The sequence below is a fragment of the Protopterus annectens genome, chromosome 9.part0 (genome assembly GCF_019279795.1).
Source record: "Protopterus annectens isolate FY-2018-M chromosome 9.part0, PAN1.0, whole genome shotgun sequence".
NCBI classification, from domain to species: Eukaryota; Metazoa; Chordata; order Ceratodontiformes; family Protopteridae; genus Protopterus; species Protopterus annectens.
Window position 1 is genome coordinate 889,682,388 of NC_056743.1, and position 17,420 is coordinate 889,699,807.

The following is a 17,420-nucleotide window of genomic DNA, read 5'->3' on the forward strand; positions in this document are numbered from 1 at the left end:
AAGATAGTGAAGAGCTGACTCATTTGTCAAATAGTGAAGCGAACAATGTTTGGATATAACATGGGAGGGTGGCCTAATGGTTAAGGTGTCTGCCTTATAAACACAAGGTGCAGGGCTTGAGTCTCACAAGGGATAAATGGCTCGCAAGGGCAGTTAGCCTAGTACTAATCTATGATTTATAAGGTTTACCCCGGGAATCATATCTGTGTCACTGCTGGACAGAGGCACAGCAAACTAATGGGTATAGTATTCCCATCCTAAGGGGTGATGAAAGCCACACACACTCTGGCTAGGCTTATAAATGCCCTAGGGCAGATAGCCTAGTATGAACCTATGAACCTATGAACCTATAAGCAGAGTGAATAAGAGGACAGGACCAGGAATTAAAAATATGTTTGTGATTGGAGTTCTGGAGAGAGAGAGAGAGAAGGACAGAATTATACCATGTTCATGAAGGGCAAGTTGGTGGCCTTGACTCTTTCGTACGCAAATGATGTCAGAACTGAAAAACTGAATCATGTTTTTGTTTTCAGCTAGCATCAATGGTGACAGCTAATAAATCTCAGTCTTTTAGTGCATTTTGAGACTTGGTATTTAAAGCATCAAATCTTGTTTCAGCTCTAAAAGCAAAGTATACTTTACAAAAATTGAAGAATAGGTGTCTTTTGTGATAGTTTTTCTGTACAGACATAGAATACAATGTGCCTATTTCATGGCAATCGTGCATCTATAACAAGTAAAGAAGCTGAAGTTGAGGAAGTTATATCTAGCTCTTTTTAACATTTTCTTTCAGCAGATGGCAAAAACATTCATTGATGAGGTTCCTGGATAGAATGATTTATTTAGGAAATATTACCAAAGATGTAGCATTGCAAAATGTATTGTATCACAGTATGTGAGAAAGTGTTAAAATATGTCTGATATAGGATGTGTCAGCTGGTTTAAGTTCATTGAAAGTGACAGACTGCTTACCAAGGGTCATTTACAAAAAAAGGAGTATTAATTTAGTGTTAGGTTATGATTATATTACTAGTATGATGCGTAGATGAGTTCAAATCAGTAGACATGAAAGTTGATGTTATCTTGGAACCTAGGGAATTGATTGGTGAGTTTGTGTTGCGAGAATGGACATGGTGGGGAGAATCTACAGTGGAGTAGTATTGCCACATATCCCGCTTTATGCAGGATAGGTCCAATTTGGGCAGTTGTATCCTTTAAAAATGAAAAAAATGTCAAATGTGCTAAGATTTTAGGACAAAAATAATTCCTAAGTTTTTACTGCTTCTTGTATAAAAGACATATTTCATATGTGGAATATTTTATTACAGGAAACAAGTGAGATTCTACAAGACTTCTACAAGAGTTTATTTGGCAAAAGTTTGAGGTTCAGCCCTTTGTGCTGTTTATAGGTATGGCTTGTCCAGTGAATTAGCAAATGATAAATGTGGATAAAAACAGTCCTCAAAAAAGCAACACACAAAGATATAAAAGAATTTAACAACACAATTAAAAATCATTCAATATTTATTCGGTAAGCACTTTCATCCTTTAGCTACATGCACAGCTTGTCCGTGCTTTTATGTAGGCAAGGAGAGGGAGAGAAACCTCAGTGGAGGACAAGTCAGTGTTTCAAGACCAGGTGGCATTCTCCATTTATCCAGCACAGAATCTAACGAAAGCAAAAGGCAAACATATCCTTAGAGATAATGAGAGATTGTTGATTTTTCAACTTTTAACTTTCATAAGGTTCTAGCCTGTTATCAGATTTTATATTTATTTATCTTGATAAATGTATCATCAATTGAATATCATACATACATTACAATCAGTGATAAAATATGTGCTTCTTAGGTATTCTTGTATTCCAGTGGTCACCTACCATATCCTGGTCTGAATAATATGCATGCAATATGACGGAAAATTATTGTTTTCCTTTTTTCTTGGTACTGCGGTCCTTATTTTACCTTTCATTTTAAGACTATAATTTTAGTTAAAGTGTTTTGTTTGTTTGTTTGTTTTTAAGGTTTCTCTGCCAGAATGCCTATATTGCATTTGCTGAGTGAAAGCTTACATTAGAAAAACACATGCATGTTTTTTTCTTTGATAGGCACTTTAGTATTTCAATAGCTATTTCATATACAACAGTCTGAATTATGTGTAATTAATATAGGAGCATACAACTGTTTACCCCTCGCAGGTATTACAGAGTTGGAATGGTTTTACATATTTTCTGATTTAGGAATTGTATTCAGACTGCTGGAGTGTGACGGTGAGAATAAATGGAAAATGTAGCCAGGAGCTTAGACACCTGGGAAGAGGGTATATTTGAATTGCTTGTTGCTATAATAGGTATGGGCCTCCAAGTGGGAGTTATAGGGTAACACAGATGGATGTTTGGGTGTTGCAGTTAATTACTTTAAGAGTGCATGTTTTTCCACTGCTGTTATGAGAAACCTTCTAGTTCTAAAATAACAGGGAATGTAGCCTAACCACAGTGTAAAGTAAATGGCCCTGTGTATGCCAGCTAATTGGATTATTCCTGTAAGTGGGCTATTTGGTAAATGGCAGTAGAGAAGGATGTATGGAAAATGGAAATGCTGTAAGTGTATAAATAAACAGATGAGGTCTTGATGTGTATTTTAGATATAAGTTGGGATAAGGTGGCTTCCTGAAATGGCTGAATAGTGGAGATTTAAGCACTATAGATCAAGTGGAAAGCCACAGCAAGGCTACTGAGCTGCAGACAGATGTATTGTGAAGATTTCCACCCAAAGTACAAGGGATGAACATGGGTAAACTTGATAAGCTTAGAATGGATTCCTTCTGCCCCACTGTTTTTTTTTTTTTTTTTATTATTAACAAGTGCAGATTGCAATCTGTATATAGCAGGGATTAAGTTAAAACATGTAGCCAGGTTAAACATGCATAACTGTTTGAGGTAAAGGTATTTAGTAGGAAAAATATAATCAATGGTACTAAATCGGATAAGTATTTGTTTGCACTTGACAGGAAACTAGTGATTTTGTGATTGAAATGTTTTGATAATATGAGTCCTAAAGTGATTTGACATGGCAGTGAACATCTGTATTTATGGCAGACCCCTGAGTAGGCTTGGATGGGTAATACTGTTTCATTAATTAATGTTTAGTATCTAATGTATAAGTATAAGAAACAGGATTGTGGTAGCTGAGTGAGAAAGTTCTTCCCAATGTATAGAGGGGAAACCAAGGTGTAAGATGCAGTAAGTAGGGAAAGTTTATATTTCTTAGGGTCCTGATACATTTATTACTTTTAAGGAATTTTACCAAAGATGTAGCAGTGTGGAATCTTCTGTATCTTGGTATACAGTAAGGGTTTAAAATATGTCTGGCATATAGAAGGATAGGTTGCTTAAGTTCACTGAAAGCTATAAACTGCTTACCCAGGCCCATTTACAAAAAATGGGGTATTAATTTGGTATTTGGTTGTTATTATGTTATTAGTATGATACTGACTTTAATTAGATCAAGTGTATATAGTATATAGAGTAATTATTTATAATAATAACTGCAAGGTCATATATATATATATATATATATATATAGGTTTACTGCAATGGCAAAAAATTCTGTATACTTAATTGGCTCTGATATAAATAATGGGATGGGATTAATTGAAGGGAGCAAAAATGTTGCTAGGTGTTGCTGCAATTATAAGGTAACAGTATAACTGTAGAAATGTCTGTGTGCTGGGTAGTGGGAGTCCGTATGGGACAGAGAATAGGTCACATACTGACAGCACTGAACTCCATTAGACATAATGCTGTACATGCATTGTTTGGACTTTTGTATACAGAGTAAACTTTTTGCTGCCATGAGTAAGCTATATGGACATGCTTACATATCTGGTTGCCCTTAAAGTTACTGTTTGGAAACAGGGAGGAACGTGGGTCAGTAGATTTAGTTGTTAATGACTTCAAGGGTAAGGATATTACTGTACTTGAGAACAGATATTACCTTAATTATTAAAAATTCTTTGGTTTTTGAGTTCTGAAAAGAAAATGGAGTAAACAAAAACGAGTAGATAACAGGAAACAGTAAATATGGTTTTACTTCCATAGTTTCAGCTCAAAAAGTTAAGAAAAATTGTGTAGAAATAAGGTTGTAGTATACCAGTCATTTTTTACTTTCTTTAGTGACATCTAACTAGTGTAGTGTCAGTGATGCAACAGGTCTTTGGTCCAAAAAGCTGTGGGTTCTGTTTCCACAACAGGTAGATTGATTGTTGATACTGCAGTTCAACATAAGGGAGGTGTTGCACTCCTGAGTGTGTCGTCCTTTGGATGAGATATTAAACTGAGATCCCACCTGCTTCAGTTGGTGGTAGCTCAGGTGGACATAAAAGATCCCACAGTACCTATCAGAAAGAGTAGGACAAATTTCCCTAATATAAATTCCTCCTCAGGTCTCATCTGAAAAAAGATCACCAGCCTAGTGGGACTAATCTGATCAACAAAGGATAAAAAAATAAAACTAGCAAATTGATTTCATGATTGCAGTGCACACATACACATATTTCTGTTGATAAAATTATGTAATAAATGGTGTTTGTTTAAAAAAAAATTGAAAGTAGTTTTTTATCATTTATAAATCAAACTTTTCTACTAGCTATTTTGTAAGCACAGTAATCCACCACCACCCCACCCCCATGATTTCAGAGACTAAGGAGACATCTGTCTCTGTTTACTTGCCTTATCCAATCCCTGGCAAATTTGTAATTTAGTAGTGCTGTACACCATATCATTACTGCTTACACAGCTGACTGATATAGTGGGTAGCTGTTTTACTGCTCTACTAACAGACTAATATCCATTTCTGTCTTTTCCCCTTCCTTTAATCTAGCAAATAATGGTTTAAAGTGCATAGATTGCCAAGGAAAAGGACCAGAGAAAGTCATCCAGGTTCTGTGTATCTTTTATATTGTAAAAGTCAATAACACAACAAGAGAGTCCCCTGCTCTGTGACATATTGGGTTAATACCCTGAATACGGCCCAGATGACCCAAGTTCAACAAACTTCTCTGGAAAACCTGGGTAGGGGAAGGTGGAGTGAATAGCTCATGCCAGCTCATCCACCCAGGAGGGAGGGAAATGGTAGTCTCAGTCAGTCAAATTGCTGCCATGCACACAAAAGCATGCATGATAACAATGGCTGCAGGATTGGGGGGGGGGGCTTGTTGTTACCAGCCAGCGATGGTAACCCTTGTAAGCATATGTTGGCGGAGTAAAGAATGTCCGTATGGTGATGTGCATGCTTACATCCGCCACCAGGGAGGTTAGTGGCTTAATTCCCAAAACCCTTGATGGCTGCTTGTCTGAAGTATTCCGATGAAGGAAGAGCTGAGGGTTTGCAGCCAACTGCAGGAGACATAGCATTAAATATTTCCCAAGAGAGCCAATTAGTGGATTGTAGTAATTACTGCACATTTAACAAACAACAAATGCTGTTGGCAGGAAACGGGAGAAATAGGATAAATATGCATCAAGAGAGTAAATTAGCCAGCTGCATTACATTTGAATTAACAACTGATGCAAAATTCACAATTGAGTCAGGTAACTTACCCTCCACCACTCTTCATTGGAATCATCAATAACTGTTATTCTGTCTCCTGCCCTAGAAGTAAAACAAAACATATTTAAAAGATGTAGCAGTCTTTGCTGCAGGAGGTGCTTTATGCCACAAAGATTTGAGGCCCAAATTCAGGTATTCAGTATGAGGCAGTTAAAGTGGAAAGAACAATTCATTTGAACAATTAACTCCTTATGGGAGGCAAAAGATCCTTCAGCTCTATCTTTCCTCCCACCTCCATCCCATGACCAACCCTTTGTTAGTGTTATCACAAGAAGTAGGAAATGATGTACCAACAGCCGTTTCCTAACACTGTTGAACCTTCTTTGTGTATCTATGATTGGGATTGTCTGACTTTCGACTCTCTAGCTGTAATTTTAGGGACACTCATGTATTCTGTTGGTGCTTATCAGGATATCATAAACCACACTAGGAGAGTATTTCTAACCTTTACACCTGCCAGTTCTTTTCTGTCACTATCACAAATCACAGTTTCAACCTGATGTATGTTAAGAAAAAGTTTCCATGTCTGATATTTAAAGTACCCAAGTCATTAAAGTGTTCCAATGTGCACTACTCACAAATCAGAACCTCCACTGGTACTGTATATATTGCTTGGAAGAAGAGTATAATATCAAGCACTGCTATAACTACAAGATTTCAGCTCTACCACAGAAAGCCTCAGGAGGAAGATTTTGTTGGCCTTCCATCACATTCACAGGCTGGTGACAGATGAAAGTGCTCAGTGCAGGAATTGGCAGGATGTCCCACGCACATCCCCTTTCCTTTTCTAAAGGAATGGTCACACTCTCATGGAAGCAAGTCTGTTCTCAGTATGGCCTCTGAGTCACTATGCATCTCATCCTCCCCTTGACTAATGAGGATTTAAGCTTGTGCCCATCTTCTATTTTGGCAGGTGATAAAGGGCATAGAAAAAGTAGAACCACAATAGCTGAATTAGGAGATGTCCCAGGATATAGCAACATCATGTTCCTGGTTAGATGGCTGCAGGAGTCTTGCAACTTGCCTGTTCCTGGGAATCAGCCCATGGAGTACCCTGGCAGAGCTCATACATCACACTCAGGGCTAAGATGACTTCTCCTCAAGCCTCCCCTACCATGGGTCCAGCACAGCTCAATGGCAAGAATAAGGAGGCTTTGTCAGCTCCTCTGCAAAAGGGTCCGTATTTCAGGCCTCCAGCTTCAGAAAGACAGGGGATCTTGACAGCTTACCTCTGAGACAAATAAAAAAATTAAACAGTCACACACCTTGTTGCTAAGTGTGATACACTCACGCCAGAGGGCCTATACACTGAAAGGCACAATAATGCTGCAAGATTGTTGTACTGGGGATTGTGCAAATACTATAACATAGAAGTAGCTGAGGAGCATTGGAAACATGAACCACAGAGCATTATAGAGAATAATGAAGTGTGCATCCCATGGGCTGACTCATTACTGGGGATTGTGCAAATACTATAACATAGAAGTAGCTGAGGAGCATTGGAAACATGAACCACAGAGCGTTATAGAGAATAATGAAGTGTGCATCCCATGGGCTGACTCATTACTGGGGATTGTGCAAATACTATAATATAGAAGTAGCTGAGGAGCATTGGAAACATGAACCACAAAGCATTATAGAGAATAATGAAGTGTGCATCCCATGGGCTGACTCATTACTGGGGATTGTGCAAATACTATAATATAGAAGTAGCTGAGGAGCATTGGAAACATGAACCACAAAGCATTATAGAGAATAATGAAGTGTGCATCCCATGGGCTGACTCATTACTGGGGATTGTGCAAATACTATAACATAGAAGTAGCTGAGGAGCATTGGAAACATGAACCACAGAGCGTTATAGAGAATAATGAAGTGTGCATCCCATGGGCTGACTCATTACTGGGGATTGTGCAAATACTATAATATAGAAGTAGCTGAGGAGCATTGGAAAAATGAACCACAGAGCATTATAGAGAATAATGAAGTGTGCATCCCATGGGCTGACTCATTACTGGGGATTGTGCAAATACTATAACATAGAAGTAGCTGAGGAGCATTGGAAACATGAACCACAAAGCATTACAGAGAATAATGAAGTGTGCATCCCATGGGCTGACTCATTACTGGGGATTGTGCAAATACTATAACACAGAAGTAGCTGTGGAGCATTGGAAACATGAACCACAAAGCATTATAGAGAATAATGAAGTGTGCATCCCATGGGCTGACTCATTACTGGGGATTGTGCAAATACTATAACATAGAAGTAGCTGTGGAGCATTGGAAACATGAACCACAGAGCATTATAGAGAATAATGAAGTGTGCATCCCATGGGCTGACTCATTACTGGGGATTGTGCAAATACTATAACATAGAAGTAGCTGTGGAGCATTGGAAACATGAACCACAAAGCATTACAGAGAATAATGAAGTGTGCATCCCATGGGCTGACTCATTACTGGGGATTGTGCAAATACTATAACATAGAAGTAGCTGAGGAGCATTGGAAACATGAACCACAGAGCATTATAGAGAATAATGAAGTGTGCATCCCATGGGCTGACTCATTACCAACATTCAAAAAATAGATGTGAGAAAATCAGATATAGTAGTGCATGAAAAAAAAAGACAAAAGTAGCTTTAATCATTAAAATTGCTAAACCTAGTGATTACAGTATGTCACATACAGAGAGACACAAAGTCATAAAATGTCAGGATTTGCAGGCAGAAACAAGAGCCATGTAGAAGAAGAATACCCAGACAGTTCCAACAGTAGTAAGAACAATGGGTCTAATAAAAAAGAATCTGCAGGCATATTTAGATATGCTATCAATACATGTAACTCGACATTAATTGCAGAAGGAGTCAGTTCTAGGCACTTTTGGCTAACAAAGATTGAAACAATACTAATTTCATGAGCTGTAACTATACCCTGACTTAGGAATGGGGTCCATTACCGTCATGGTATTAGAAACCCAAAACCATGAGCAACCAGTTGATTATGGCACGTAAATAAGCAGGGAAATAAACAATCATACTCCATGAACAGATAGACAATGTGGGTTTAGCAGTATGTCACAGTCATTAACATCATTCTCTCTAAGGAGTTCGCATCATAATAAAGTGAACATGCTGTTAACTTCCAGAGCCACTCCTTCAGTCCTCTTCTGGAGCAGAGGATTTGTAAATCTTGTCTGGCTCATGTTTTCTGAGAGTGGTTCAACTTTCATTACACTTAATCATCAACTGACAGAATGTTGCCCCCTCTCTTCTACTCAATGTAGCAGGGAGCAGAGCAAAGGAGAGGTGGAGGTTGATGCATCCTTTGTCCTATGGAAAGGAAAACTCCTGTTAGCCTTCCCTCTGTTTTCCCTTATTCCATACGTCATCATAAAATTCAGCAAATGAACACCATGGAATATCTTCATCATCTTTGGTGGTAGATGATGGTAATGTCTGAGTCTTTCATGTCTTGTACTGGCAGTACAAGAAGCCTTCACAAAGCTAAAGGAATCCTTCTCATCTGAAGCAACAAGAATTTCCATTGCTAGGCAAGGCTCTTGGCTTAGCTTCTCCATCCCACCAGACTTTCCATTGGGTATTTTAAAGACAATCAAAGCTAACAAGAAAAATCTCATCCCAAACAATGTAGTCTTCATAGTAGGAGAATTTCTCCCTTTTGGCAGACCAATACCCTTTACCACCCAGGTGAACAATATCTGCATGATTTGTGTGTCATTTGTTCCATGGTAAGGCATTATAAATGACAGTGGTACATCCCAGCAATAGTTGGACAATCAGTTTATTAAAAGAGTTTTTCATTCCCACTAAATGTTAATGGACTTCTCTTCTCCTTGGAACACAAACTTCATGACTGGCAGTTTTGTCTGTCCCCTAGTTGAACCACGGGTTAAGCACCCTTGAAGTCCATCATCTGAAAAAAAGCTGTTCCTGGAGGTCACCAACCCTGATCACAGGATTTTGGTACTTCTGCCCCTTATCTACAGGGGATTATTTCTGTGCTTTCACACGGATCACGTCATTAAGAACCAACCCATACTTCCTTTAGAAAGTGGTGTTGGAGACGTCTTTAAATCTATAAAATTGTCTTTGTCTCTGAATCCCTGTTTTTTTTTTGTTTTTGTTTTTTAATCATAGATGGTGCAGAAAACAGGAGAGAATGCTTAACGTTGTGACATGTTCCACGAGTTTATGCTTTACCTAAAGTAAGCGCATGAAAATATAATATTCACTTCCTTTGCTCTAGATTCATGATGAGCAACCAAAAAACTTTCAGTCAAAAGCCATTCAGTTTAAAAAAATTCTCCAAAAACAGTTACAGTGATTATCAAAGAAGTCTTTTTTTTTGCATGGGACAAGCCATCCTGCAACCATCAAAACTTATATATCTGCATATACCTATGTATTTACATTACCAACTCAGAGGTCGCACAACAATGGGGAAACTGCATCCTCTAAAATGTTTTTTGGCTACTATACCTCAACCAAACAGCATTTGATTTAAAGCTGTTTGGTAACTTTACATGTATCCTTTGCTGCATAAAGGGAAAGGCTGGCAGTTGCTAAGCATACCCTTTCCTACTAGATTGTCAACTGCATTATATTTTGCCATCATCTATCCACCACAAAATGCTGATGTCAAGTGCCACTGCAGCAGGTACATGACTAGTTACATTGCTTGCTTCAGGAATGACTCCACTGTCCATATGTCACCTCTGGCCACATAGCTGTCGTTTCACAATTTCTTAGTTATGTTTACTATGTTACACTAGCTTTTCCTATCCTATCCTATCGTACCCTATCCTATCCTATCCTATCCTATCCTATCGTACCCTGTCCTGTCCTACCCTATCATATCCTAATGTTTAATGTGGAGCTATTATTCCTGGATCTTCACTGAAAATGGGATCAGCCTAGTCTTTTTTAGCCTAGCCTAGATTGCTTGGACCATGAATGCAGAAGTCAGGCATCCTTGGGTACCATGGCACTTCAGGACTTACTATTCTGCCTTTTCACATCTTGGCTGTCCTGTTATCCTCTGTTTCTTGCTACATGGCCTCAAAATCATAAATTCCATGAGTAGAGTTGTTGATATTAGATACAATATATACATTTCTAATGTACCAGATGACACAGGAAGGGACCCTCCTTGGTGATCAGAATGGATGGCTCATCCACCCAGCACCTGCAGCTGAAGTTCCCTTTAAGAGTGATAAGTACATATTTATACATTTTTTAATTTTATTTATTTTTTGTATATTTGTTTCTTGATGGCCAGGACTAGGCTGATCTCATTTTCAGTGAAGATCCAGGAATAATAGCTCCACATTAAACATTAGGATATGATAGGGTAGGACAGGACAGGGTACGATAGGATAGGATAGGATAGGATAGAATAGGATAGGGTACGATAGGATAGGATAGGAAAAGCTAGTGTAACATAGTAAACATAACTAAGAGATTGCATTTTTTTCTCTTTTGTATTATTTTTGCCTCACTACCTGCTGGTCATCAGACCATTCTAACACATTCCCTCACATCCTTCAAAACCATACTGAAAGACTTCATAGCCAAAAAGCTAGCTATATTCTTGCTAAACACCAGGATAAACTACATCCCTAAATGTAGACAAATAGCTATTCATACTTTACAGCTCCTTATTCTACCTTCTTCACTCATTTCCTTACTTCTATCAATTTCTCTCCCCTGGCATTCTCACTAAATATACCATAAGCCTGCTCTTCTCTCACTCCATATTGCAATTCCTATTTGTATTATACTAACTTACTTGTAATTTCTGTATAAACTGGTTAAATTTTCTTGTAGGCCATTTTAAACCAAGTCAATTTCCCTTCAAAGGTGAGAATCAAACTGTGTACTTGTTTCTGTAAGGTAAACACCTTAAACATTATGCCAGTCTCCCATATCTAATCTGGTGCAATTATTTTTAAAGATTGTAAAATTATCATGCTTAAAATATTGTGTGATATTTTGGAGCTTTATCCCTGAACCTCCACTGAAAATAGACTCCTACCCAGTCTAAATTTCCAGTAATCAAATGTCAATAAATAAATATCGTGAAAACATTTTTTCCAAGGGAACAGAGAAGCCTCCAGTCTCTGCTGGGTGAGAGGTGATCAGAGGAAGCCTTTCTTCAGGCAGGAACTGAGGTGGTTTGCTCCCCATCCCTCCTCACTGTTTCAGTTTGTCCACAGGGGCAGGGAATTACCTCATCTGTGTGGACTGAGGGTCTGGCTGTGCCCCCCCCACAATCAGAGCTTCCTATATTTAAAGGTAGACCTTAACCAGGCCAGAGTACTGTACAATGCCACTGCCTCTATAGCCACAATACTGTTCAAGAAGGGGCTTACAGGTGTTTTTAATGGCCTAACCTCACCTCCTGAGAATTGACTTGTGAACCCACATAACCGAAGAGATTCATAGTGTCTTCCAGTTATGCATGTATGCATATGCATGCATCCAAGCATGAACACTGGAGGCTCCCACCACTGGTTTTGTGATGCCAAGAATATGCCCCTGATTAGCTGGCACCTGCACTTAGTAGGCACTGGCACTGCAGTAATCAGACTACCCCCCCCCCCCCAGCATGGCGAGCTGGATTCAGCCACTCATTCCCACCATCCTCCCATCCTCCACCCAGCTTCTCCAGTGGTACTGTTCATACTTGGGTCATCCAGGTAATAGGAAGGTGTTAAGTTCACACACGTAGGAAATAATATATATATATATATATATATATATATATATAGTAGATGAGAAATATTCATTGTTTTTACTTGATTTGCAAGAAGAGTGCTTGCTCAGTGACTGGGGGTGAGCATTAACATTACACATAAGGGCCTGGTTCACTGCCCTAGAACTGTATCTAACATCACAATATAAGCCAATAGAGAGTGCATGTGGCCCTGAATATGTGAGCTTCGGAGGAAAACAGCTAAGCTGGAATGGAAGGAGGCCTAATCCCAATCACAGATTAATTGACAAGGGTCTTCCTTTGTCAACTTATATATTAAGATTGCTTTTGATATTTCCATTACTATGAAAATAAATGGGGTACGGGCATGTGTCTTTTTTTTCTTCTGTCTGCTCTGCACCTGGCAGTTATCATCCACCTCTTTCTTATACCTTTTCATTATCATTCTGGGGCTGAAAGGCAATCATTGGGAGGGGAAGTTGCCACCTAGGCAGTCATTAGGGATTATTTCTTTTGTGGCCCCAACCACACCTACTGGTAGCAGATGTGCGCACTCACAGCAGGGAGGCATGAAGGGCCCAGTTGGTACCCCTAGTGTACACACACACACGCACACACGCACACACGCACACACACACACACACACACACACACACACACACACACACACACACACACACTTGCCATGATTTGCACACCAGTTTTAGACTGCCATTCCCACCCTCTCTTGCTACCGCAGTGGTTAGTTGATCTTGAGTGTGGCAGGCATGTGGCATTTTAAAATTCTCTTCTTTTTTAGAGTAAATTTATAGATGTATATAAACCTAGAGACATTCCTGAAGTGGTGAAAATAAAAATAAATTGTATTGTCAAATGAAAGTGGCATTTTTTATATACCAAAAGATGTAAGTAAATACCCATAGCCTACAGCTTTTGGCCTTTGTAGATTGAATTATAACAAACTTAGGGGACCAACTTCCCTAAGGGCGGGCCTTTTCTCCTGTGTAGCACAGGTGGAGCACTAGATTACAGAGCATCAAAGTAGCTTTTTTTTACAAATATCATTCATTTGGATTTAATAGTAAGAGGAGAAATTGAATAAACTTTAACAATCTGCATCCAAAAGACTTGAAATGTGGAGACTTTGATTTTTAAAGCTTTAACCTTCAACACCAATCATCTGACTGTTATTAATATGAGCACTCATCAAACTTCCTCTCTCTGTATTGTTGTTTACCACTCCACAAACCAGAAATGGATTCTGTTTCTGCCTCACCCCATACTCTCACACAGCATTAAATTATTTGATCGTATTAGTTCACAATGTAGTAGTCTAACTCCTTTGCTCACTACCCATTCTGTGAGGTAACATGTCCCGGCATTTCTTTCTAAATGCATTCTTAGCAGATTTTTACTGATGCTGTTACTTACTTGTTTGTCCAGTTCCCTTGTCTGCCTTCCCCCTTCATGTACTTTACTGTCTGCCCCTTACAATAATGCAGGTAATGAGACTGGAACATTCCCTTACTCCCACCACAGAGTCTTTTTCACTGCTCTGTGACACATTCTTTTGTGGTCAAAGGTCAACACTCTTCTCTACCATTCCATAACTAGGTTAGACAGTTACCCCTTCCAGTCAAGTGAACATATATACATTCACAGAGTTTTGTCTTATGGGGACACCTAATCATACCCTCCCCACCCCGTGTGTCATGTTCTTCTGACATCCTTCTTGCTGCTAGGATGATCAGGTAAACATGCGTTTGTTGAAAAGCAAAGCCAAATAATTTTCTCTTGGAAACCGAATAGGGTATTCAATGTAAAATGTGGTTTGCAGCACAGTTATATGTTATGTCATGGAAGGATTCCAGGTACAAACTCTGCTGAAAGTATGTGGAATTAAACAAAACATAAAACACAGCACCCTAACCAAGGGGAAAGCTTCTTGCACAATTAGCTTATGATGAGTAAGAAACAAAGGGGTAGAAAGGCAAAGTGAGAAAAGGATGGATATTAAATGCAGTCACAGCAAGTGACACTTACTGGAAGTCTAGGTCATCCTTCTCCAGGGCTTTGAATCTGTAAAGTGCCACAAAGTAATGACTTTGCATAAATCCACCTCGCATACCAGCCTGAACTTTCTTGTTCTGCCACAAAAAAGAAATTACATTTAATATAATTCAATTTATTTAAGGTGTACAAATATTTTACATTACAGTAATGTAGAATACAAGAGTTTGGATATATGTATCTTTATTGGGCTATTTTAGATTTTAATCTCAGATCTATCATCCTGGCAAGAAACAAAACAGCTGTAGCACATTTGGATAAGGTACTTACCACTTTGCATTTATGTCCCTGCTAACAAATGAAAAATTGCCCCTAAATAATTTACATATTCATAAAAAAAAGAAAACCATAATCTAAAATCTCAGGCTTTTTTGTCCATATTGGTTTATGCTGAAAATCCAAAGCACATTCTTTTGTTCCTGATTTGGCTTATCCTGTACCCGTGTATCTAATGACATTGCTCCTATCTTGGTTTATCTTGATGAAACCCTCCCTAATAGTTTGCTTTTGGCATGTTAGTGACATTATTTGATCAGGAAACCAACAATGTGTTGCAACAGGGATGGGGCAATCTACAGCAGACACTCAGAAGTTTTGCATGGGTTTTTGAGAACATATTCCCTCAGAGAGCTCATTTGTCTAAAATTCTAACGTCTTGATTCATAAGCACATTCATTATTAAATTCTGACAGCAGATGGGTTAGCACACATTGTGAAGACTATGCACAAAATACACCTGTTCCTTCAGAGGATCAGAAGGGGGTTTAACAATGAACAGCATTAACCTAAACAAAGTAGGCCCAATGTACCAGGCAAGACTAAAGTAGCATGATGAATAATGTAGTAAAGAAATTGTATAATTAATCAAAGAATCATTTCATGCAAGGGCAAAGCTCCTGGGATGTTAGAAAACTAATCTTACAAATAATTTTTCTGATACGTTAAAACAAGCAGAGTCTTATAACCAAAAAGACACAGTGGAGTAAATGACTGCACTCATGCATCTGCAAATAAGAAAACATAATAAGCAACAAGACCATACACTGAATGATTTTAGCCCACTGAAATACAGATGTCGCAGTTCCATCAAAGTTATCCAGGATCTTAGGAGGCCTGATGGTGTAGAGGCAGGGTGTCCACCTGCAACATCACTTACTAGAGTTCAGAATGGACCTAGGTAGATGGAAGGCAGGTTAGAAGAAACCAGCCAGTGGCCAGCTGTCCTATCCAGGTGGGAAGGATTTAGCAGAACTCAATGCCTGAGCAACCTGTGATGAAGCCCCACAGGCCATCCCATCAAAATCAATAAGGGTGGAGTGATGGCGTCCTGACATCATTGCACTAGCTGAGAACACAGCTAAAGACTCTGATTGGCTGACACACAAATGATGCTTTACAGTTGCATAATCACAACTCTCCATTAGATCCTTCACTAAGTGGAGCTAAAGAAGAAATAAGGAACACCAAGAGGTCCACTTTCCAAGGAATCAGGAGGCTCACCTCATGAAAGGCTATGGCTGGGGGTACCTTGGAAGGAGAAATTGTGGGGATCTGGGACTGAGTATGTGGGAAACTGGGGGAACAGCCTGAGACTGTGTGGGGGTTGGGTGGAGAGTTTTAATAAACATTATGAAGTATCTTAATAGGCACAAAAATGATTTGAGGGACATGTTTTAGTAATAAAGCAGGTAACACAAAAGAAAAATATTCAATCACTGGCAATTCTGTCGCCTTGTATCACCCCTGGGTAGTCAGGTACCATACCTTTTGCAGCCATTTTAAAGAGGCAGTAAAACAATCCATTGCCATTTCTCCAAAATTCAAGACTTAGAATGAGCTGCAGTTATGGAAACATGAACAAAAATCAGCAGTACTGTGAACCACAGTGGAATAAGGTTTCTAGCACACACTGTCAGGTAGCCAAGCAATATATATTGATGGTCTCATCTTATTAATGAATCAGGAGGCAGCGATCTGAAGAATTAGGAGTGAAAAGCCAGATATATTTATTGAGATCAGAGATATTTGGATGGGACCTACTAACACTTGGACTGATTTATGTAGTCCTATCTCATAGGTGTTTGTTGGGAGAATGAGTGCAGCTTATACATTTTAGTATATTAAAGTATTTTCAAAGCTTCTCCGTGTTACCTTGTCATCAGGAACATTCTTGTCTCCCTTCTTTTCAGCTTCAGCATTGACTAGAAGAGATATAGCAGATATAGTTAGTAGTCAAAGCAACAGTGTACAGACTAAAATAAAGGAGAAACACCTTACAATTTTACCTGCTTACTTGCTTTGAACATAATTTAGAAAAATTTGGCAAAATTGTGTTTGCGATTAATGACTTAACTGGCCTTGGCTTAACTAGTAACACCCAAGATTTAGACGTAAGACAAGTGGATCCTATGCTGCAAGTGCACCAGCCTCTTTAAGGTTAAAGTTTGCAGAGAACTCCAGTTACACTGTTACTAAAGTGTTACTAGATGGAATTTTTAAAAATATTAAGAAACAGTCAGTCAAAACCTTTTAGCTCTGAAGTAAACTGATTTTTTCCATTTTTACTAATCAGAAAATCTTTTGTTTGATATCATGCAATCTGCTTTTATTTCATTCTTCCCATCCCTCGCATTCATACGCAGTGCTTTGTCAGCAGTATAAACACTCCCAGCAATGACATCATGAAACAAATGACTTGGCAGCTAATGTAGTCTGGTTGTATACTTAGCATACATCTCAACTGTCCAGATTTTCTCAGACTGTCCAGATTTTGCCATATATTTTTGGCCTGTTCCTCATAATATTTGTGATTTTCTAGCAAATCACTGAGGACTGCTGTTTCCCGGTGCTGTCAAGAAGGCATCAAGCGCTGGTCCTTTGTCCAGTTCTGTTACTAAATACCTGTGTCTGCTGACAGGGGAAGTATACCAGTTTCTTTCTGTCACATATTTAGAAACCTGTTTCCCTTTTCTGCATATATATATATATATCTATATATATA

General features: G+C 38.8%; 1 protein-coding gene across 3 annotated transcripts in view; it reads right to left on the minus strand.

Moving 5' to 3' along the window:
• The window catches only part of STAC3 (SH3 and cysteine rich domain 3), a 385,666-nt gene that overhangs the window by 36,743 nt on the left and 331,503 nt on the right, over positions 1-17,420 (minus strand). For all 3 annotated transcript variants that reach the window (XM_044083624.1, XM_044083623.1, XM_044083625.1), the window contains 3 exons: positions 16,571-16,620; positions 14,393-14,496; positions 5,600-5,651 (listed from right to left, as the gene is read on the minus strand). In XM_044083624.1, coding sequence (XP_043939559.1) covers positions 5,600-5,651; positions 14,393-14,496; positions 16,571-16,620 — 206 coding nt within the window. The remainder of the gene's footprint in view (positions 1-5,599; positions 5,652-14,392; positions 14,497-16,570; positions 16,621-17,420) is intronic.